Genomic DNA, 23,115 nt, shown 5'->3' on the forward strand with positions numbered 1-23,115 from the left:
CTAACAATATCAAAACCAATCACCAAGAGTGATATAACACTATACTTATAGGCTACCTTTGACATCTCCATGGACATGGTATCCTTCTGATTTTTATCTTTTCAATGAATTAGTAAGAGGTTGGTTTTTATTTTCTCCATTTCACAGACTCTTTTTACGATAAATATATTTTACAACCAGTGGAATGGCAAAAACTGAAAGTTTGCCAGGAAACAACTGTTGGAGAGGATAGGAAACAATGGGCTCTCATAAGCTGTTGGTCAAAGTGATATGTCTAGTTTGGAAACTACATCTAGGGTTGGGCTTCCCTGATGGTTCAGTGGTAAAGAATCCTCCTGCAGTGCAGGAGATATTGTTCGATCCCTGGGTCAGGAAGATCCCCTGGAGAAGAAAGTGGAAAGCCACTCCAGTGTTCTTACTTGAGAAATTCCTGGTGGGCTATAGCCCATAGGATCGCAAGAGTTGGAGATGACTTAGCAACTAAGCTACCAGAATCTAGTGTCACTGAAGAGAGGAATATTCTAAGATGTGGCCATTTCCCTCTTAAAAAGAGAACTTATCCTATTATGTACTTGGAAAATATGTACATATTATATACAAGGGAAGACATCTACAATATTTCTCACAACTAATGTCCATAAGAGGAAAAAACTGGAAATCACCTAAGTGATCATATTTAATTGTGGATAAAATTTATGTGATATTAACACAATACAATGCCACCTATCAATGAAAACCAGAGAATTAACATCTACATGCATCAGCTGAGGGACTCTTAGTTTCACCAAGGCTAATTCATGGTGCAGGAATAGACTTACCTGCTTATTTTATAATTCTTAGGTAAAGTGTTCTTACCTCGGTTTTGCACAGTCGGGTTGCGTGTCATGAATGAAGAGCTAAAGGAAATATTACAATTGAAAGAATGTTAGTATTTTCTACTTTAGCTGGGTCAGTACTCATGGTCTAAGTCATATTTACAGAGCACTTTATAGTTTACTGGATGAGTTAGAAGAATCATCTGTTTTATAAGGTGTAGGAGGCTGGTTCCTTCCTTTCTCAAGACAGACTGACATTAGATGTGGAACAAATTGACTGACTCATATATGTTCTTTCCATGTCACTTCAGTGAGCATGCATCAGAATCCTTTACTTTTGGAAGCCATGACTTCAGACTTGCCTTGTAGATATGGTCACTGTAGAAAACACTACAGCTCCTACTCTGTAGTATTAATAACGGCTTACCAATTGAGGGTGAGTCATGCATAGCAAGGAAGAAGGGCAAAGAAATTATTTCATTTCCTCTTAAAATGTGAGCTAGGTAAGAAAACTGTGTGTAAAGGAAGGAACTCCATAAAGAAAAAAAGCATTATAAAAATATAATAAAGACAATAAAATAATATGCATTTCTAAATACAGTAATAACATTACCAAGACTGTTTATCAACAGCTTTAGTTTAGCACTTAATGTTTAGCTTTGGGTAACAGCACTAATTTTCTGGTTCATTTTGTATTGTGGTCAGCATCATCATCATAAACTCTAGGTGTTGCTGAAGTTAAATCTAGTTACATGGAACATGCTCTATGCCATGATTGTGCAATTGAACAAAACCTCTGGGTTAATTTAGCGAAATTCATCCCTTTACCAGCAGCAATGAAATCAACTGAATACATATCTGGTTTTTGTCATTTCCATGGACGCCTAGAGTCTTACGACTTGCTTCACAAACAGCAATGCCGTTGGATCACTGAACCGCCGCATTGTGCTGTCATCACTGGTCAGGCTTCTTTTGCTATCTAAGCCTTCAATTCACAGTCCCTTTACTATGAGTCAGTGTAAAATTTTGTTAAATGTCTAGGGAAAAAATCATACAGGGCTTCCCCGATTCTTATCCAGGCAGTGCTGGGGACACAGATGCCATCTCTGGTTCAAGAAGATTCTATTTGCCTTAGGGCAACTAAAGCCCTTGTACTGCCACTATTGAGCCTGTGCTCTGGAGCCTGGGGGTCACAACTACTGAAGCCTAGAGCCCCCGCCCCACAACAAGAGAAGCGCTGTTATGCGAAGCCCACGCAGCACAACAAAGAGTAACTTCCACTCCCGGCAACTGGAGAAAGCCCACACACAGCAACAGAGACCCAGTGCAGTCAGAAATATATAGAACTATTGGCTTCCTTGGTGGCTCAGAGGTAAAGAATCTTCCTGCCAATGCAGGAGACACAGGTTTGATCCCTGGATCGGCAAGATCCTCTGAAGAAGGAAATGGCAACCTATTCCAGTATTCTTGCCTGGGAAATCTGAGAAACAGAAGAGCCTGGTGGGCTACAGTCCATGGGGTTGCAAAAATGCTGGACTGAACTCAGCAACTAAATCTTGGATAGTAAAATTTTGCTGCCCTAATTTTTTAAGATTTTCAGAAATTATTGAGAGAAGAGTAATATCCTCTGAAGATATTCTAGGTTTTAAGTACAAAGTTTATAAAAATAGAAGAAAAAGCACCTGAACTAAAACAGAAATGATAATTCTTTCATTTTATAAACACTGATTGAGCGCTTACTAAGTACATTGTATGTTTTGGGAGATAGCGAATGAATAGACATGACTTCTGCCCTGAAGCAGCTTAGTTTTTGAAGGGAAAACATAATTATACAACAATCACAATATGGGGTAAACACCACCATGGAGGTGAGCACAGAAAAAGAATGTCACTTAATCTAGACAAAATTGGTTTGGTTCTCAAGTTTTCCTGGGAGCTAGGGAAATGGACAGATTCAAGACCTGTTATGAGTTGAGATTTGAGAATTTAGGGGGCTGTTAATAAACAGGATGGGAAGAGTGAAGATGAGAAAGAGAGTATACCATTTATTGAGGTGAGAAAGTTTGTAAAAGGGTAGTGTGGGTCTGGAAATGAAAGTATAAGTCAGGAGTTCAGTTTCCAACACTGAGTTTGAGATGCCTGTTACTGATTCAAGGAAAACTGCTTGCTGGTTAACTGGACATGGGTCTGGGGCTAAAAAGGGTGATTGGGGCAGAAGACAGAGATTTAGTAACAATCAATATAGAGCTGACATTTGACACCATGAGGATGGATAAACTGCTTACACTCTTACCAAGAGGAAAAAGGTCCTCAGAAAGATCTGAAGAATACCAATATTTAGAGGTCAGTTTGGGAAAAAGGAGCCTTAGAAGATGCAGTCATTTAAGAGAGAAAGAAAAATCAGGAGTGACTAAGTGAGTGAAAGTCACTCAGTCACGTCCAACTCTTGCAACCCCATGGACTGTAGCCTGCCAGACTCCTCTGTCCATGGGATTCAAAGAATACTTGACTGGGTTGCGATTTCCTTCTCCAGGGGATCTTCCCTACCCAGGAATCGAACCCAAGTCTCCTGCATTGCAGGCAGATTCTTTACCGAGCTATGAGGGAAGCCCCCCAAATCAGGAGATGTTGTTCAGTTAATTAAACAAACACAAAAGCATCCAAGCTGCATTAAACAACAACTACTGCAGATGTGGGTCCAACTGAAATCTCATGATCTTTTCTCTATAATATGATGATTTTTTTTGTTTCCTTTTAGACAAGTACATTAGAAAGGGTATCAATGTGTTGTATGGGCAAGGGTTTTGTGTCAGATTGGGCCTTAAACAGAAAACAGTCTAATAAGAGAATGAAGCTGTAGAACTAATGCCCACATACCAAAGAGTGAGAACAAAGTCACCAAAGGTGTGAAATAGCACAAGAAAGTGATGGCGGGGGAGGGAACGGAGGGTGGAGACAATGCCCCTGACATACAGGGCCTGGCAATGGCATTGAGAGCTGGTGGTTAGTGAGCGCGTGGGCATGTTGAATAGGTCTGGCTCTGCTCTCAACTTCACATGGAAGATGAGAGATGATGCCCCAGGCCACATGGTTTGTTAGTTCTTCCCCATTCCCCAGAGGGAATACATGAGGCCCAGGGAGGCCGAGTCCCTTACTGCTGAAATCAAGCCCAGCTCCACTCTTCAGTAACCCATCACATCTACATGCAGAAGTGGAAGTGGATTGAAGTTGAATTTTACACTGATTCAAATCAGTGTAGATGCGATGGGTTACTGAAGAGTGGAGCTGGACTTGATTTCAGCAGTAAGGGACTCAGCCTCCCTGGGCCTCATGTGTTCCCTCTGGGGAATGGGGAAGAACTACTTCCTGGATTCAGGGTGGCTTTGAGCTGGGCTCTACTGAACAAAGAGAAATTTCCCAAATAGGGAGATGGCAGAGAGAGGGAAATTTGAAGGGTGGTGGGGAAGTGCTATAGGAAGAGAGATAGCACTCGCAAATGTCGCAAATCTCCTTTGTTAGCAGTCATGGAGAGTGGCCTGGACGGGGCTGGAGCCGCTGGCCAGACTGCGGGCAGGAGGGCCTGGGAGTACTAATTTAGAGACTCGGGATGTTAAGGAAGCTACTACTAATGTGACCTCAGCCAATGAATCACCAGCCTCATTAGCCTCCTCGACTTTTCTGTTGGGATGACAGTTGTCACAATAACCTAATCAGGCAAGTGTTTACTTAGATAATGGCATTTTCAACCCCTGCTCATTTATAAAGTGCTGTTCCAAAGTGACTGTCAGCTTCTGTGCAGTCATCCACTGAGACTGGTTAGAAATGTCAACTTTTCTTCCCATGTTGATTAGCTGCCATTCCAGTTAATCCTACCTAGTGAATACCCGTGTCTTCAAATATTGTCTCTAACGCACAATCAGTCACTTATAAAGTCAAGAAGAACAATGCCTATAGCTGAAAAAAGACTTCTACCCCATGGCCAATTTAAATCCTATTAACTTCAACAACAACTATGATTCACTGGTTTCCTTAGGATCTTGTCACTGGGTTTCATTATCGAAGGCCAGAGAGTCTTTTTCAGGAGACCCCGTGAGTCATTATCCCAGGCAACACAGGGCTGATCCCCAAGCTGGGACCCAGCCAGGAATTCCTGGCTCCTTACCTGGCAACGGCAAGAGGAATCTCTTGAGGACTTTGGTTTTGTGCCAGATGAGGTGCTTCAGGCTTCATCTGGTGATAAGGAACTGTGTAACGGCATCACAGAATTTGGTCAGGTTGTAAAAGGAAAATGATTGGGGGCCATTAGAGATCTTTTGAAATGGCTGTCATTTCATCCAAATAATCTCTGTTGTTAACAGTGAGCAGTTGGTGGTTAGTGGAAAATGTAACCCATATATTCTGCAAAACCCTGGGTCCTGGGGGTAGCTTGTCCTTGAGGCTATACAAATTGCTTTAATGTTGAATAATCAATATTTTCAAAAATATTAAATCTAGAACTCATTCTTAAACTTCCACCAAATATATAATATTGCATTCGAAGGCATTTGGTATTAGACAGGCTTGAAGTGGAAGTGGGTTGAAGTTGAATTCTGCATTCAGATGAAATTTTACATAGAAACATAAGCAAACATGTTGAACTTAAGAACCGTTTAGAGAAATGTAGGTTATGGGGATGCTGGATGCTTGCCCACGCACACCTGAATTCTCCTGTCTCCTGTGATAAGGCAGGAGAGCTCCCAGGATTCGGGTGTAGACCAGTGGTTCCTGCCTGGTTCCCACCAGACATGCATTTTCTCAGTTATTCCTCTTTGATCTTCAAGTTTTGAAAAGTTGTGCCAACCATAGGAACTGGACTTATTTAGTAATTATATATGTCATTTGTATTACTGCGCTTCCCTGATAGCTCAGTTGATAAAGAATTTGCCTGCAATGCAGGAGACCCTGGTTTGATTCTTTGGTTAGAAAGATCCACTGGAGAAGGGATGGGTTACCCACTCCAGTATTCTTGGGCTTTCCTTGTGGCTCAGCTGGTAAAGAATCCACCTGCAATGTGGGAGACCTGGATTTGAACCCTGGGTTGGGAAAATCCCCTGGAGGAGGGAAAGGCTACCCACTCCAGTATTCTGGCCTGGAAAATTCTGTGGACTGTATAGTTCATGAGGTCACAAAGAGTCAGACATGACTGAGCGACTTTCACTTCATTGGTATTATCACTTTTTATTTCCTTTTAATCCTGGGTAGATTTTAACCAGCCATCCAGAATTACCAAGGTCACATAATAAAACAATGATAGGAAAGCCCATAAAACACTCTTCTAGTTACAGTTGTAAGTAATAAAGTTAAGGAAGCGTAAACACTGACATGTCTTAATTTTGGTTGTTCCTCTGTGCTGTGTCCAAGGTTGATCACAAACTGGACATCTTTGATTGAAGGACCGTGATTACTTAAAATGTGATTGGAGTCAGTGACTGGTCCACTGGTCGCACATCCCATAAAATCATTTCAGGTCATCAACAGCTACCCCCGTGAGTTGGCCAATGTCACATTGCTGCATTGATAATCACTGAAGTCTGAGGCAACAACTCCTGAATGTTTCAGTTAGAATGCTGAGCTTTATTGAGGAAATAGGCACAGTTTCCTTTAGGTTTTAAAATTATTTAGCATTCCCAACAGACCCCTACTCCTCCATCAGAAACTCTTCATTAGGACCCACTCAAGTGTAACTTCCTCAATGTAAAATGAGAAGACTTCTGACTCACAGAAGCAACGCAACTTGTCCAAAACAAAACAGCTGGTGGTGAGTCTCTGAAATCTTAACCCAATGTTGGTTTGTCAAACTAGGCTGGCAGTGTTAACTCTGGGCCATAGTTCAGGCCCTTCGGCTCTGGACATAACTCATCATTCTAAGTGAATGGTGAACAGTATCTCAAAGGTGGGCATGAAGGTATCACCAGATTAGCATCCTCCCAGCTAGTGAGTGAGTGTTGAATTCCATGCTTCCACAATAGTGACACCAGCAGTGTGTATACATGTGTACATGTGCACGCATGAGGGCTGACATGTGTGTGAGTGACTGACATCAAAGATGGAGAGACCCAGAGCTTCTGTGGAGCAGCAGGCTAGCAATATCCTTCCAAAATGTTAGGGGGTGACAGTGTGCCTCCTTGTCACTGGCCTGTAGCTGAAGAAAGAACTCTACCCCATGCCCAATTTTAATCATGCTGTTTAGATCACAGGACTCTTGAATAGACTCTGAGTCCCTGAATCCATCTGGATCATGTCATCATGTACACACACATGTGTCCATATATCCTAAGGCCTGAAACAAGCAATCCTTTTTTTAAAAAAAGACTAATGCTATTAACCTGGAAATAAGACTTAGCCTAATGGTGTTATAATAAGAAAACAAATATAAACAGTTCACCTTTCTCTGTTCCAAGGACCTGTATTGAATTAAAAAGAGAATATTATTGAGTGACTCTTAGTGATCTAGAATTTTATATTATACTCTGTGTGTATTGGTTAGTAGAATTTGGGCAACATTTCTGTTAGTATAGACTTTTAAAAATCTGTGACTATGCCTCCAAAAGACTAGGCAAAAATAAAAATTTTATACTCTTTGTTTTATACTCCGAAGTAACAGGCAAATATACAGTCTGCTAATGGGACTATAAATTGCTTTGAATATTTTTGAAACCAATTTAACCAAAGCTATTAGGAGCCTTAGAAATGCTCTTATTCTTATTCCAATAATTCCATTGATAAGTTTCTTCTTCTAAGACAACAACCTGAAATCTGGATCAAGTTCCATGTATAAAGATGTCCAGTACATCATTACTTATAATATAAAAACACTGGAAACAATCTATATGACCCTCTAAGTGGGACATATTAAATAAATTTTGGTGCTATATTCACTATTGCAAAATTAGAAATTCATTGCAATTATTTATATACAGTATGGCATAAAATTATATTTTATCAATGTCTCAAAGTTACATAAAAACTTCAGGATAAAAATGGGGCTTATGATATATTTAAAAGCAGTGTGTGTGTGTGTTTGTGTATGTGTGTGTGTGTGGTGTGTGTGTGTGTGTTTGTGTGTGTGTGTGTTGTTGTATTATAGAAAACAGGACTTTAAGAGAGATGATAAAATTTTAATAGAGTTTGTGTTTAAGTGATGAAGTAGAGTTGCTCAGCTGTGTCTGACTCTTTGCGACCCCATGGACTGTAGCCTACAATGCTCCTCCGTTCATGGGATTTTCCAGGGAAGAGTACTGGAGTGGGTTGTCATTCGGTTATTTTTTTTATACCTGCTTTGGAATTTTTATTTTTAAAGATGAGCATGAAAATATTCACAATATTCTTTTTAATGCCACAATTTTTCTTTCCAAACATTTTCTTTCTCTTTCTTTCCTTAATAGTGAATTCCTGATCATTCTTCATTATGAAAGTCTATGTGCTTATTTGGATTTCATCCTGGAGTCCTATTACACTCTTGAAGAATTAAAATGCCTTGCAAGAAGTACAGTATTTGCTGAAGTATTTACTTAATGGCAAATAATTCTCTAAAGTCCATTTCATGTATTACAGCAGTTGAGGAGGTCTACAAATATCATTTGGACAAGAGCTTCTTAACCTGGGGGATGGAAGAGGTTCTTGAATGGCCTAGTGGCGTTTATGAACCTTCTGAAATTAAAAGTCAATTTTTTTTTCTTCTGTAAATACATGCATTTTTCTCTGGGGTTGGAAAGGTTTATCATACTTTACATCAAATTTTCAAAGTGGTCTGAGGTCCGTGAAAAGTTAAAGCTGGTAGATTGCAGATGAAGTCTGCAAGGAGGTGGTGCCATTTGCCCAGAGTTCCAGAATTATCTTGTCACTGAGCAGGCTCTGGAGCCCAGGTCTCCTGACTCACACTGGCTTCATAGACAAGAAACCTGTATCAACAAGTATCTCAGAGAGGCATTGTATGTCTTGCCTAAGGCTGGCCAACAGACAAGCCCTTTTATCTTAAGGATCTTGGCATCCCCTAGGATTCTGAAAAGAGGACATACATTTCCTCATGGCCAGCAAATCAAGGCAAAACTATAGACTGAAGGCAGGAGAAGCGGACAACAGAGAAGGAGATGGGGACGACAGAGGATGAGATGGTTGGATGACATCACCGGTTCAATGGACCTGAGCTTGAGCAAGCTCCGGGCGATGGTGAAGGACAGGGAAGCCTGGTGTGCTGCAGTCCATGGGGTCACAAAGAGCTGGACGACTGCGACTGAACAGCAACAACAATAGGCTACATAAATAGGGTAATGAATGAACCGATTTCCACGAGTGGTCTGAAAGTCTCCACACCGAGTCCTTTCCAGAACTTTGAACCAGGCAGTTCAAAGTGCACAGTCTTCTGTGCTGTGGTTCTCAGGCTTGTCAAAGGAGAGGGAAAGCCTTGCTGTAAACACAGCTGAGAAGCCTTCTGTCTGAGAGAGCCCTTGTTTTATTTAATTGAGACCCAGCCAACTTTTTGCTTGAGGGCTCTGAATTTAAAATCAAATGCAATTAGAAAAGTGGAGAGATATTTTCTTTACTCTGACTTCATTTAATATAATAATCTCTAGGTCCAAATATAATATATTAATAATATCACTTATATGTGGAATATTAAAAAAATGATACAAATGAGCTTATGTACAAAACAGAAACACACTCACAGACATAGAAAACAAACTTATGGTGACCAAAGGGCAAAGTGGTGGTGGGGAAGTACTAGACTATATAAGACAGATAATCATTAAGGACCTATTGTATAGCACAGTGAACTCTACTCAATATTCTGTAATAACCTATATGGGAAAAGGATCTGAAAAAGAACAGATGTGTGTGTATGGATAACTGAGTCACTTTGCTGTACACCTGAAACTAACCCAATATTGTTAAGTCAGCTATGAAGTGAAAGTTGCTCAGTCATGGCTGACTCCTTACCACCCCATGGACTATACAGTCCATGGAATTCTCCAGGCCAGAATACTGGAGTGGGTAGCCTTTCCCTTCAGGAGATCTTCCCAACCCAGGGTTCGAAGTCAGATCTCCCGCATTGCAGGTGTATTTACCAGCTGAGCCACAAGGGAAGCCCTATAGTCAACTATACTCCAATATTAAATAAAGTTAAGAAAAAAAAAAGAATCCAGCTGTCTCTGTTCAGCCAGATATTAAAGAGGATTGCAAAAGGTAAAAAAATAAAATAAATAGAAAAAGGTAGAGTGAAATCTAGATTTTTTTTTTGTTAGAAAATTAACATATTCAAGTTAAATACTAATGCCTTCTTTTTCATTTCCCACCTTCTTCTCATCCCATCCTTTCATTTGTTTCTTTCTTCTTTTTTTCACTATTTCATTTCAGGCGAGTCACATATTTCCTAGGGCAGAACTATGGACATGAAGAGTAGATTGAGAGTTCAGGCTTCAGCACTGGCTCCATCTTTCTGCCAGCTGGCAATTCTTGCCACTTTTCTGAGGCTCCTTTTACTCTTATGTGTATGTGTTAGTCATTCAGTCATGTCTGACTCTTTGCAACCCCACAGATTCCTCTGTCTATTGCAACCTTTGCAACAGCCAGGCTCCTCTGTCCATGGAATCCTCCAGGCAAGAATACTGGAGTGGGTTTCCATTTCCTTCTCCAGGGGATCTTCCTGGCTCAGGGATGAAACACTGGTCTCCTGCTCTGCAGCCAGATTCTTTACTGTCTGAGCCATTAGGGAAGCCCTCTTTTCTTCTCTTAGTTGTTTTTTTTGGGGGGGAGGGGGGGCAGTGGCAGGTGGCACTTCACTTCTGCTGGAATGAATTCTGGTCCTCAAGATGTAATTTAAACAAGAATGTAACACTCACACAAGCATGGCATGTGTCCTGTGAGATGGGTTTTTGGAATAGAGAAATGACCTTGACTCTCAGTCCAAACAATGAGGAAGTGTTTTGGCAAGAGCAATGAGGAAGTGTCTTGGCAAGAGATAAAGAAGAAAAATGTGTTCTTCCACTAGGCCTTGTTGTTCTTTAGATGTTATCAATTTCCAGCAGAATGCCAATGAAAGTTGTGAGAAAAACAAACTGTCCTGCAGGATCCCTGCTGTCCAAGGCAGACATTCCCATTTCCTTCTTGTTCATGATTGGTGGGCCTATTGTCCTTTCATACTGAGCAGTGAATAATAGTCATCTTGAGTGACAGCCTACTTGGGACACATTAGCTGATCTGCAGGAAGAAAAGGGTGGAGCCCCTTTAGATGTGTGAGTTCCTTCCGCTGCAGAGGACCACCCCTACTTTCTCCCTCCTGGTGGCACTTGGAAAGTCCAACAACTTGCAAAAGAGGATAAGCAAGGAGTGGAGTCTTGAATATAACCTCTCATGCAGCAGTCATGTGTTACCCTCCTTGACATTCTTGTCTTATGGATTGGAGGTCATAACTATCGTGCTTGAGGGGCAAGCTAGAAGTGTGACTCAATTCTAACATTCTCATAATACTAGAAAGAAAGGAAGGAAGGAAGGAAAGAGAGAAGAAAGGAGAAAGAAATAGAGAGAAAATGAACCTGAGCAGGACCTGTGGGGCTCCCAGGGACAGAGGCCTTTCTGTGACCCCTGTTCCTTGTTTTTATAGGGAACAGACTCTGGACTCCATGACCTTCCCCGAGTCCTAAATGGCAGACTCAAATAGTTGCTAATCAGGAAAGGGAGGGGATGCAGAGACAAAGGAGGAGCAGCCAAGAAACAATAGTGCAGCCTTGGGGCAGAGTCCTGGTTCTGCCTCAGCAGATAAACATAACAATATCTTTGAGCTCTTCTATATCAGTATCAGTTCAGTCGCTCAGTCCTGTCCCTCAGACTCTTTGCGACCCCATGGACTGCAGCACGCCAGGATTCCCTGTCCATCACCAACTCCCAGAGTTTACCCAAACTCATGCCTGTAGAGTCAGTGATGCCATCCCACCATCTCATCCTCTGTCGTCCCCTTCTCCTCCCATCTTCAATCTTTCTCAGCATCTGGGTCTTTTCAAATGAGTCAGTTCTTCGCATCAGGTGGCCAAAGTATTGGAGTTTCAGCTTCAGCATCAGTCCTTCCAATAAATATTCAGTCCTTTCATAGTAAAGAACTGATTTCCTTTATGATGAACTGGTTGGATCTCCTTATAGTCCAAGTGACTCTCAAGAGTCGTCTCCAACACCACAGTTCGAAAGCATCAATTCTTCGGTGCTCAGCTTTCTTTATAGTCCAACTCTCACATCCATACATGGCTACTAGAAAAACCATAGCTTTGACTAGACAGACTTTGTAGGCAATGTCTCTGCTTTTGAATATGCTGTCTAGGTTGGTCATAACTTTTCTTCCAAGAAGCAAGCGTCTTTTAATTTCATGGCTGCAGCCACCATCTGCAGTGATTTTGCCCCCCACCCCAAAATAAAGTCTGACACTGTTTCCACTGTTTCCCCATCTATTTCCCATGAAGTGATATGACCAGATGCCATGATCTTCATTTTCTGAATGTTGAGTTTTAAGCCAACTTTTTCACTCTCTTTCACTTTCATCAAGAGGCTCTTTAGTTCTTCTTTGCTTTCTCCTGTAAGTGTGGTGTCATCTGCATATCTGAGATTATTGATATTTCTCCCGATAATCTTGATTCCAGCTTGTGCTTCCAGCTCAGCATTTCTGCATATAAGTTAAATAAGCAGGGTGACAATATACAGCCTTGACATATTCCTTTCCCAATTTGGAACCAGTCTGTTGTTCCATGTCCAGTTCTAACTGTTGCTTCCTAACCTGCATACAGATTTCTCAGAAGGCAGGTCAGGTGGTCTGGTATTCCCTTCTCTTTAAGAATTTTCCACAGTTTGTTGTGATCCACTGTGAAGAAGGCTGAGCGCCGAAGAATTGATGGTTTTGAACTGTGATGTTGGAAGACTCTTGAGAGTCCCTTGGACTGCAAGGAGATCCACCCAGTCCATTCTGAAGGAGATCAGCCCTGGGATTTCTTTGGAAGGAATGATGCTAAAGCTGAAACTCCAGTACTTTGGCCACATCATGAGAAGAGTTGACTCATTGGAAAAGACTCTGATGCTGGGAGGGATTGGGGGCAGGAGGAGAAGGGGACGACTGAGGATGAGATGGCTGGATGGCATCACGGACTCGATGGACGTGAGTCTGAGTGAACTCCGGGAGGTGGTGATGAACAGGGAGGCCTGACATGCTGCGATTCATGGGGTCGCAAGGAGTCAGACACGACTGAGCGACTGAACTGAACTGAACTGAACTGAACAGTCAAAGGCTTTGGCATAGTCTATAAACCAGAAGTAGATGTTTTTCTGGAACTCTCTTGCTTTTTCCATGATCCAGTGGATGTTGGCAATTTGATCTCTTGTTCCTCTGCCTTTTCTAAAGCCAGCTTGAACATCTGAAAGTTCATGGTTCACATACTATTGAAGCCTGGCTTGGAGAATTTTGAGCATTACTTTGCTAGCATGTGAGATGAGTGCAATCATGTGGTAGTTTGAGCATTCTTTGGCATTGCCTTTCTTTGGGATTGGGATGAAAACTGACCTTTTCCAGTCCTGTGGCCACTGCTGAGTTTTCCAAATTTGCTGGCATATTGAGTGTAGCACTTTCACAGCATCCTCTTTCACGATTTGAAATAGCTCAACTGGAATTCCATCACCTCCACTAGCTTTGTTTGTAGTAATGCTTCCTAAGGCCCACTTGACTTCGCATTCCAGGATGTCTGGTTCTAGGTGAGTGATCACACCATCGTGATTATCTGGGTCGTGAAGATCTTTTTTGTATAGTTCTGTGTATTCTTGCCACCTCTTCTTAATATCTTTTGCTTTGTTAGGTCCATTTCTGTCCTTTATTGAGCCTATCTTTGCATGAAATGTTCTCTTGGTGTCTCTAATTTTCTTGAAGAGATCTCTAGTCTTTCCCATTCTATTATTTTCCTCTATTTCTTTGCAGTGATCACTGAGGAAGGCTTTCTTATCTCTCCTTGCTATTCTCTGGAACTCTGCATTCACATGGGAATATCTTTCCTTTTCTCCTTTGCCTTTCACTGCTCTTCTTTTCATGGCTGCTTGAAAGGCCTCCTCAGACAACCGTTTTGCCTTTTTGCATTTCTTTTTTCTTGGGGATGGTCTTCTGAAGTACTACTAAAACCCCCAATAAATGAAAATGTTAACTACCTGATACAGTTCTTCATTCCAGAGAAAGGTCACAGTTTGATGACCCCAGGAACCGTAGAAACTCATCAGGGGACCACTTGGAGACAGATTAGATGAACGTAGGCCCTGCACACACGCTAATCTTATCAGCAACCTCACCCTTGAACTATCGCTATAAAAAACTCCTCACTATATCCTCTAGTGTTGGGACACACAGCTTTCAGGGGCAGGAACCCATTGTGACAGCCTTTGCCTGGCAAAGCAATAAAGCTATTCCTTTCTGCTTCAACCAAAACTCTGTCTCTGAGATTCCATTCAGCTTCAGTGCATGGAGGCCAAGTTTTTGACATCAAAAGAACGAAAGAAGGGGATCAACCTCCAAGTTCTATATATAAAGACATAGGTTAAATATTAAGATAAGAACCAAATCCTTTAGAAGGCCAGTGGGGAGTGAAATGAGGGCCTACCACTGGCTTAAAGACCTTCTTCTTTGGGGCTTAAAGAAGTCAATATCTAAGGGACTCTAAGATAGCTCCCTCTGACCTGACCTTCATGCCACTTAGGGAGCCTCTACTGCTCACCTGGACATTTATGCGCTAACTTTGACTGACGTTGACTTTGCCAAGTTGGGGATACCTGACTATTTTTTGGTTGGGAAAACAGAACAGAACAGGAGTGGGGTGAGGGCAGGAGAGTTTGCTCAAGTTCACAAAGTCGTTGGTGGCAGAGTGGGATTCTAAATCAGGTCCTATATACTCCTCTTTGCACTCCTGTCTTTCTTGTGAGCAACTAATAATCAGGAAAGTGTATCACAATTTCCAACATATACTTCTGAAATGCTGAAGAATGGAAGTCATTGGTGGAGACCTCATGTCTTCCAATAAACACTGAATGTGGTGGCAAATAAGAATTTCATTTTAAAATCTCAGGCTTACCTTGTTTTGCTTTAGTTTTATCACCTTTAAAATAGGGTACATTATAATTGTGTAAAACAGACAGCTAGTGGGAAGTTGTTATATAGTTCAGGAAGCTCCCCTGGTGTTCTGTGACTACCTAGAGGGTGGGAAGGGAGGAAAGCTCAAGAAAGAAGGGATATATGTATATTCACTGCTAGTTTACATTGCAAAAACCAATACAACATTGTAAAGCAATTCAGTTCAGTTTAGTCACTCAGTCGTGTCTGACTCTTTGTGACCCCATGGACTGCAGCCTCCAATTAAAAGTAATTAAAAAGAATAGGCTATTAATACATATTGAGCATAGCTGTTATGATAATTAAGCATCTTGCCCATCACAGACAGTTAATGCAAAAAAAATTCCCTTTTTTGTTTCCTAGGACAGAATTGCTACTTACCTCACTTAAGTTCTTTAAGCTTATCTGTCTGTAAGGGAAAGAAATATGACGTTACATAAAATACAGCTCATAATGATCAAGATAAAATCATTCTGAGCCCTTAAAGCTCTTTGATTACATTTTCATTGCCAAATTAATAGCCCATAGTCCAGTGTGATATTTATCACTGTTCTATAAAATTAAAGCCAGGTTATTTTTCTCATAATTTTCTAAGCAGAAGAAGTTACGAGCCAATATAAAAGGTGGTGACAGAAAGGACATGAATAAACTTGCCTCTCATTTTAGAAGAATTTAAATAACATCATCATTCCTAGTGACATTTGGTTTTCTATGTCAGATTTCATTAGCACAGAAGGACCTGCTATTATTACCTTGATTTAAACCGCCCCCCCACCTTTTTTGTTTTAACTTTGAGGCTGTATAAAGAATTTTAGGTGTGAAGCTGTGGTCCAGGAAGGCCTGTGTGAGAGAAAGGATGCTGATAATGAGAGGAGATCTGAGACAAGAAAGAACATGAAACTGAATGGTGGGAGAAGAATTTGAGAGGGACTTTGATAAAGTGGACTTTGGACCATTGGATGGTCTCAGAAGAAACTCAAAGCCGTCCATTTATATTGACAGTTGAGTTCATTAGCTTCTCTAAACCTCATCTTTTCTCATCTGAAAGTGGCCACAAGGATATTTATCCTAGAAGCTTATTGTGAAAATTGTTATTGTTTAGTCGCTCAGCTGTGTCCAACTCTTTGCCACGGGATAGAGTGCAGCCTACCAGGCTCCTCTGTCTGTGGGATTTCCCGGGGAAGAGTACTGGAGTGGGTAGCCGTTTCCTTCTTCAGGGGACCTTCCCGAGCCCAGGGTGGAACCCAGATCACCTGCATCTGCAGGCAGATTCTTTACCAAGGAGCCACCAGGGAAGCCTCATTGTGAGCAGTGCTGGAGATAAAAAGGAAAATGTTGGGCATCCAGTGGGCACTCTTGTGAGAATGTGGGCAAAGCCAGAAGACGCGGCTATGAAGGGAGTTGGGGTGATGTGTACCTCTGTCCACCTCCATCTGTGAGAAGACTGGAACAGAAGAGGCGTTGAGAGATTAAGGCTGCGACACCAATCCCAGTTTAAGGCTGTGGAGCTGGGGTGATAAAGGTCTGTGTGTATCAGGTACGATGGTGCAGCATACAGCACTCAGAAGCTATACCCTCGTCTTAGATCTCCAAGCAAGAGGCGAGTATGCCGAGGTCCCATGCTTTTTTAACCTGTTTCATCAGCCCATCTGATATAATGTATCTGTACCCTGCCTCTCCCTCTTAACAGAGCAAGTGGAAGATAAAGAGGTATGAATAGAAGTAATAAAGTAGAACAGACACCCAAAGTATTAATTCATTTGGGGTTAAAATGAGGCCAATCTCAGTGTTTTTAATGTTTGAGAAACTCTGGCATCTTAGAAATACTGACAGATCGGCCATGTGGCTTCAATTTAAAATGGGTAATTGCTTTTAGACTTGTGATTTTAAGTTAATAAGAGTCAAGCTATGTTCAACTTCATTTCTAAACCATTCCAACTTTTTAAGAGAACTTGAATTTTTCTATAATTATACATTCACTTTATTAGATTTATAAAAATGAAATGTTAAAGTTTGGCTTGTTAGGGTTTAAACCTGCCCTGTCAGCATTTGAAGTACTTAAAAAATCAATTACATGAAGCGAATAAAAGCATTTCAAAAATTTAAGGATATTTAACTGTGTTCCTCAAGGTCTTCCGTTTTAAACTATGTAATGTGACAGGCAGAGGGATTGTCTTTCTTAGATAAAAGCGCTCCATTTGTAAATGGAGCAGTATATTTATAGATGGAGAAGGAAATAGCAACCCACTCCAGTATACTTGCCTGGAAAATCCCATGGACAGAGGAGGCTGGCGGGCTCCAGTCCATGGAGTCACAAAGAGTTGGATACGACTGAAGCAACTTAGCACAGCACATATTTATAGATGGAAATTTAAGACTTTGGGAAAACTGGCCTTTGAAATTGGTAACTTTCAAAACCTGGATTTTTAAGTGAGAATCCACTTAGGAAGTAAGATGTCCTCTCTCGGAGCAACAAACGTCCTTGGGCATTGAAATGCCTGTGGTGACAAGACCCCCAAGAGCTGGTTGCCCCCCTCACATGTGAAATGAAGGTAGTGGGCTTTCTGGGGGTCCTTTCAATGAGATTTATGAAGAGAGACCCACACAAAGTGACAGCATGGAGGAGCAGGGAAGGCGGGGGGTACTCTGGCCTCCCCAGCTAGCCCCAGCCTGCCTGTCTGAGAGCATTTTTCCACTCATAAATTGCCCCATGGTTGGCTGCTGGAGATGGTCAATAAATAAAACATGGTCCTTGACTACACAATATAAGTTTTGCACACTCTTTCCTGTGCATAACTGGTGCTCATTGTGTATTTGAGGATAACACTATTTTTAATGTAAAAATAGTCCTTCCTGAACCTCTCTTTGTTTCTGGCTTAGTTTCAAATGAATTGGATTTGAGTCCTTGCTCTTTTATCTCTGAGCTCCATCACACTCAATAGGTAAAGTTTCCTCTCTGAAGCTTCATTTTCCCACCTGTGAAATGGATAACTGCAGACAGAAATGAAAAGGGTTGGTTAAGGTTCTCATGAGATAATACATGTGAAAGCTATTTGGAGAAGAAGAACACCTTACATCTGCAAGAAACTTTTAACAGTCACACCCTCCTTAACTTAAACTTTTAATTCTGACATAATTGTAGTTCTCACACAGTGGTAGGGAATCATACAGAAATATCCCATGTGCCCTTAACCCAGTTTTCCTTAAAGGCAATATCCATAATGATAGATTATATCATTATAGGCAATACCTATCATTATATATCTATATTGTAAAACTATAACAATAATTAAAGTTCTCACTTTAAAATACATAGTTTCCGTTCATGAATGTGAATTCACGTATCTTCTTTATAATACATACTTTCTCTCTCTTTATGGTTTCTCAGTATGTATAAGGATTTTTTTTTCCATCTCCCAAATCATCAGAATATACATACTAAGATTGCCTGAGCTGAGGTGGTGTCAGCAAGGTTGAAGAGGGAAAACCATAGTTAGGCAAATGAGTGCTTTGTTGATAAAAATATCACACACTGCCATTGTATATATGTACTACAACTTCTTTATCCATTCATCTGTCGTTATATGCAGTGAAGAAAGTCAGAAGAGAAAAACAAATATTGCATATTAAAGCATATATATGGAATCTAGAAAAACGGTACTGATGAACCTATTTGCAGGGCAGGAATAGAGACACAGACAGAGATCAAACTTGTGGATACAGCAATGGAAGGAGAGGGTGGGACGAGGGTAGCATTGAAATATAAACATTGCCACGTGTAAAATAGATAGCTCATGGGAAGTTGCTGTGTTCAACACAGGGAGCTCAACCCAGGGCTCTGTGACAGACCTAGAGGGGTGGGATGGAATAGAGGGTAGGAGGGAGGTTTAAGAAGGAAGGAACATAGATTCACGTTGTCCCTGGTGGCTCAGACAGTAAAGAATCTGCCTGCAATGCGGGAGACCCGGGTTTGATCCCTAGCTGGGAAGATCCTCTGGAGGAAGAAATGGCAACTGACTCTAGTATTCTTGCCTGAAGAATCTCATGGACAGAGGAGCCTGGTGGGCTATAGTCCATGGGGTTGCAAAGATTTGGACACGACTGAGTGACAAACACACTCACACTCACATGGCAGAAACCAACACAACATTGCAAAGCAATTATCTTCCAATTAAAAGTAAATTTTTGAAAAGTAGCACACACATTATTTAAATTATATTTTGGCTGAACCCTGCACCTTGGGCCACTGAGTTGGCTGAAGCTTAAAGGAAATTTCAGAGCTCAGTGACCAGTCTGCAGTTCTGTGTCCTTATCAGAAAACTGCGGACTGAAGCATTGCTTTTTGCAGAATGCTGAGGACTCCAAAGTGGCCATTTGCGGCTAGAGCTGCAGCAAGCAATGATTATGCTCCTGACTTCTCAGGCTGATTTTTATTTGGTGCATGTATCATGGCTTTCAAATTACAATGGATACAGAGTGGGAAAGTTTTCTTCTTTTCCTCTTTCTAATTATATCAAGGAGAGAGTTTCCACTCAGCAGTTAGTATATCTTAAAAGTGTTTGTTGCTCAGTCATGTCTAACTCTTTGCAACCCCATGGACTGTAGCCTGCCAGGCTCCTGTGTCCATGGGATGCTCCAGGCAAGAATACTGGAGTGGGTTGCCATGCCCTCCTCCAGGGGATCTTACTGACCCAGGGATCGAACCCAGGTCTCCTGTGTTGCAGTCAGATTCTTTACCATCTGAGCCACCAGGAAAGCCCATATATCTTGAACATCACTCTAACATTATTTTTCTTCCCCTTTAACAGAAAAAACCTCCTCCAGACTGAAAGTTTTGCTCAGAAACTGTGTTGTGGTTACTTATGGTAGAGCTACGTTTCCCTTTTAAATACATCTGTTTAAATTAAAAAAAAAAAGAGAGAGAGAGCTGAGAAAAAGCTATGAAACACATGGGTATTGCAAAAATCATAATGATGACCCACAAGTGGTTGAGAATGTCTAACCAGCATTCTCCAAACTTCAGCGTTCTCGCCTGGCTTCCGGCTGTCAATGACTGATCTAAATGGCATTTTCCTGAACTGAAGGTCTCTAATTCAGCAATCGTTTTGTGAAGCCAAGTTTGTTGTTGTTGTTGTTCAGTGTCCAACTCTTTGCGACCCCATGGACTGCAGTGTGCCTGGCAGAGAAGGGCAGAGCAAGCAGAGACCAAAGGGGGCTGAGACACAGACTCGGGACCGCTCCACCACCTGGGGTGAGCAAAGCCAACTGGAAGGGCTGCAGCTGTTGGCTGCCTTCACTGGGCAGTTGATCCCCAGATGTAAACACAGTCACTCCAGAGGGTGATTCAGCCCACGGGACCCAGGGAGCAGCTGTCAGGAAGGCAGAGAGCCTGCGCTGGCCAAAGACACTCAGATCTCCAGCCTTCCTTCTGTTTTCAGATAAAGTGAACCTCACAACAGCCTCACGTGATCTTTCCCACATGGTCATTAGCAATGGCCGTCTGATGACATAGCTGGGCACAGCTATAAATAAATCCAAAGCTCTCTTCCTAAAGCAAGGCTCTCAGTCATTTCTTTTGCAAATATTTTCTCTCGTTCTGTGGCTTGTCTTTTCATTTTGTTTATGGTTTCCTTTGCTGTGCAAAAGCTTTTAAGTTTAATTAGGTCCCATTTGTTTATTTTTGTTTTTATTTTCATTACTTTAGGAGCTGGATTAATCTCCAAAACATACGAACAACTCATGCAGCTCAATAACAACAACAACAACAAAAATCCAAAGAGTGGGCAGAAGATCTAAAGAGACATTTCTCCAAAGAAGACATATGGATAGCCAAAAAGCATGTGAAAAGATACTCAATGTCACTAATTATTAGAGAAATGCAAATTAAAAGTATAGGGTGTCACCCCACACCAGTCAGAATGGCCGTAATCAAAAAATCTACAAACAATAAGTGCTGAAGTGGGTGTGGAGAAAAGGGAACCCTTCTATATTGTTGGTGGGAATGTAAATTGGTACAACCACTATGGAGAACAGCATGGAGGTGCCTTAAAAATCTAAAAATAGATCCAGCAATCCAACTCCTGGACATAAACGCAGAGAAAACCATAATTGAAAAAGATACAAGTACCCTGATATTTATTGTAGCACTACTTACAATAGCCAAGCAGCCTTAATGTCCATCAACAGAAGAATATGTAAAGATGTACATATATACAGTGGGATATTACTCAGCCACAAAAAGGAATGAAATCGTGCCATTTGCAGCAACATGGATGGAACTAGAGACTGTCATTCTGAGTGAAGTAAGTCATTCGGAGAAGGACAAATATACTATGATATCATTTCTATGTGGAATCTAAAAAGATGGTACAAATGAACTTATTTACAAAACAGAAATAGAGCCACAGGTGTAGAAAACAATTTTATGATTACCAGAGAGGAAAGAGGAGGAAGAATGCATTGGGAGACTGGGGTTGACATATACACACTACTATATATAAAACAGTTTACTAAAGAGGATCTACTGTATAGGACAGGGACCTCTACTCAGGACTCTGTAATGATCTATATGGGAAAAGAATCCAAAAAAAGAGTGCATATATGTATATGAATAACTGATTCACTTTGCTGTACACCTGAAAGCAACACATTGTAAATCAACTATACTCCAGTTAAAAAAAAAAGAAAAAAAGTAAGACAAAGCTCTCTTAGTTCTGGTGGCATTCCCAACGTCCTGCAATGGACTTTGGATATTTTGGAAATGGCAACTCACTCCAGTACTCTTGCTTGGAGAATCCCATGGAGGGAGGAGCCTGGTAGGCTACAGTCCATGGGGTCGCAAAGAGTTGGACACGACTGAGTGACTTCACTTTCACTAACAGTCATTTACCAACCCTATAATTTTGACAAGTCACCTAACTTCTCTGAATCTTAGTCACATTTTGTGCCCTGTGGGTAGGGAGCCCTTTTACCAGGCATCTATTATATGCCTCTACTGGGGTGGGTTCTTTGGCCTTTTCAAGCCTTAGAAAATCAAACTTTACTGGGCTGTGGGCGTGTATGCTCAGTTGCTTCAGCCATGTCCGACTCTTTGCGACCCCATGGACTGTAGCCCACCAGGCTCCTCTGTCCACAGGATTCTCCAGGCAAGAGTACTGGAGTGGTTTGCCATGCCCTCCTCCAGGGGATCTTCCCAACCCAGGGATTGAACCTGAGTCTCTTGCGTCTGCTGCATTGGCAGGCGGGTTCTTTACCACCAGTGCCACTTGGGAAGCCCCCAGATAGGGTTATGGCTGTCTAATTCTGTCAGGTACAGATAGGAGATGCTGTTTAAGTGATTGTTCTTTCTTCTTTCCTATGCTGTGACAGATGTTACCCTAGAACTTGACAAAACTTAGCTCCTCACCACAATTCTACCTCATGAGGATGGTTATTTTCTTCTTATGCAGGATTCAGAGATATTTAAGAGCTTCCTGAAATTTTGCAGCCAGAAGTGGCTCAACTGGGATCCAAACCCCATCCTGCTGGGTCCCCGCAACCTGTTCTTTGCAACGTAAGGAAGAAGGACATAAAAAGAAAGTGTATTGTCCATGAAGGAGTCAAACTACAGGCTTCTGAGATGCTTCCCCTCAAGGTGGGGGTGGCTCTCCCTACCAGGCTGGGGAGTCTGCTTCAAGAAGTGGCCGTCCTCCCCCTCCCCCCATCCCTTGATCACCTCATCATCAGCAACAGCAAGCCTCTCACCTGGCCCCTTTCTGCGCTTCGGGGAAGGTGTGTCTCTGGGGGAATGGTGGCCTGCTGCTCGGCGGCTCTGGGGGGAGGGGCTGGTACTTCTTTGGAAGCTTGACGGGTGGCCTGTGTGAAGAGTCAGAGTGACATGGAAGCAACCTAGATGTCCATCGGCAGACAAATGGATAAGAAAGCTGTGGTATGTGTATATGATGAAATATTACTCAGTCATTAAAAAGAATGCATTTGAATCAGTTCTAATGAGGTGGATGAAACTGGAGCCTATTATACAGAGTGAAGTAACTGAGAAAGAAAAAACACCAGTTCAATATACTAATGCATATATATGGAATTCAGAAAGATGGTAACAATGACCCTATATGCGAGACAGCAAAAGAGACACAGATGTGAAGA

General features: G+C 41.7%; 1 protein-coding gene across 1 annotated transcript in view; it reads right to left on the bottom strand.

The window, feature by feature from the left end:
• Window positions 1-23,115, bottom strand: part of CLNK (cytokine dependent hematopoietic cell linker) — a 163,061-nt gene that overhangs the window by 28,700 nt on the left and 111,246 nt on the right. Inside the window, exons 12-16 of the mRNA XM_040237336.1 lie at window positions 22,717-22,827; window positions 15,355-15,382; window positions 7,240-7,258; window positions 4,978-5,059; window positions 856-896 (exon numbers count right to left, since the gene is read on the bottom strand). Coding sequence (XP_040093270.1) covers window positions 856-896; window positions 4,978-5,059; window positions 7,240-7,258; window positions 15,355-15,382; window positions 22,717-22,827 — 281 coding nt within the window. The remainder of the gene's footprint in view (window positions 1-855; window positions 897-4,977; window positions 5,060-7,239; window positions 7,259-15,354; window positions 15,383-22,716; window positions 22,828-23,115) is intronic.

Source organism: Oryx dammah, unplaced genomic scaffold (assembly GCF_014754425.2).
Source record: "Oryx dammah isolate SB20612 unplaced genomic scaffold, SCBI_Odam_1.1 HiC_scaffold_3, whole genome shotgun sequence".
Classification (NCBI taxonomy): Eukaryota; Metazoa; Chordata; class Mammalia; order Artiodactyla; family Bovidae; genus Oryx; species Oryx dammah.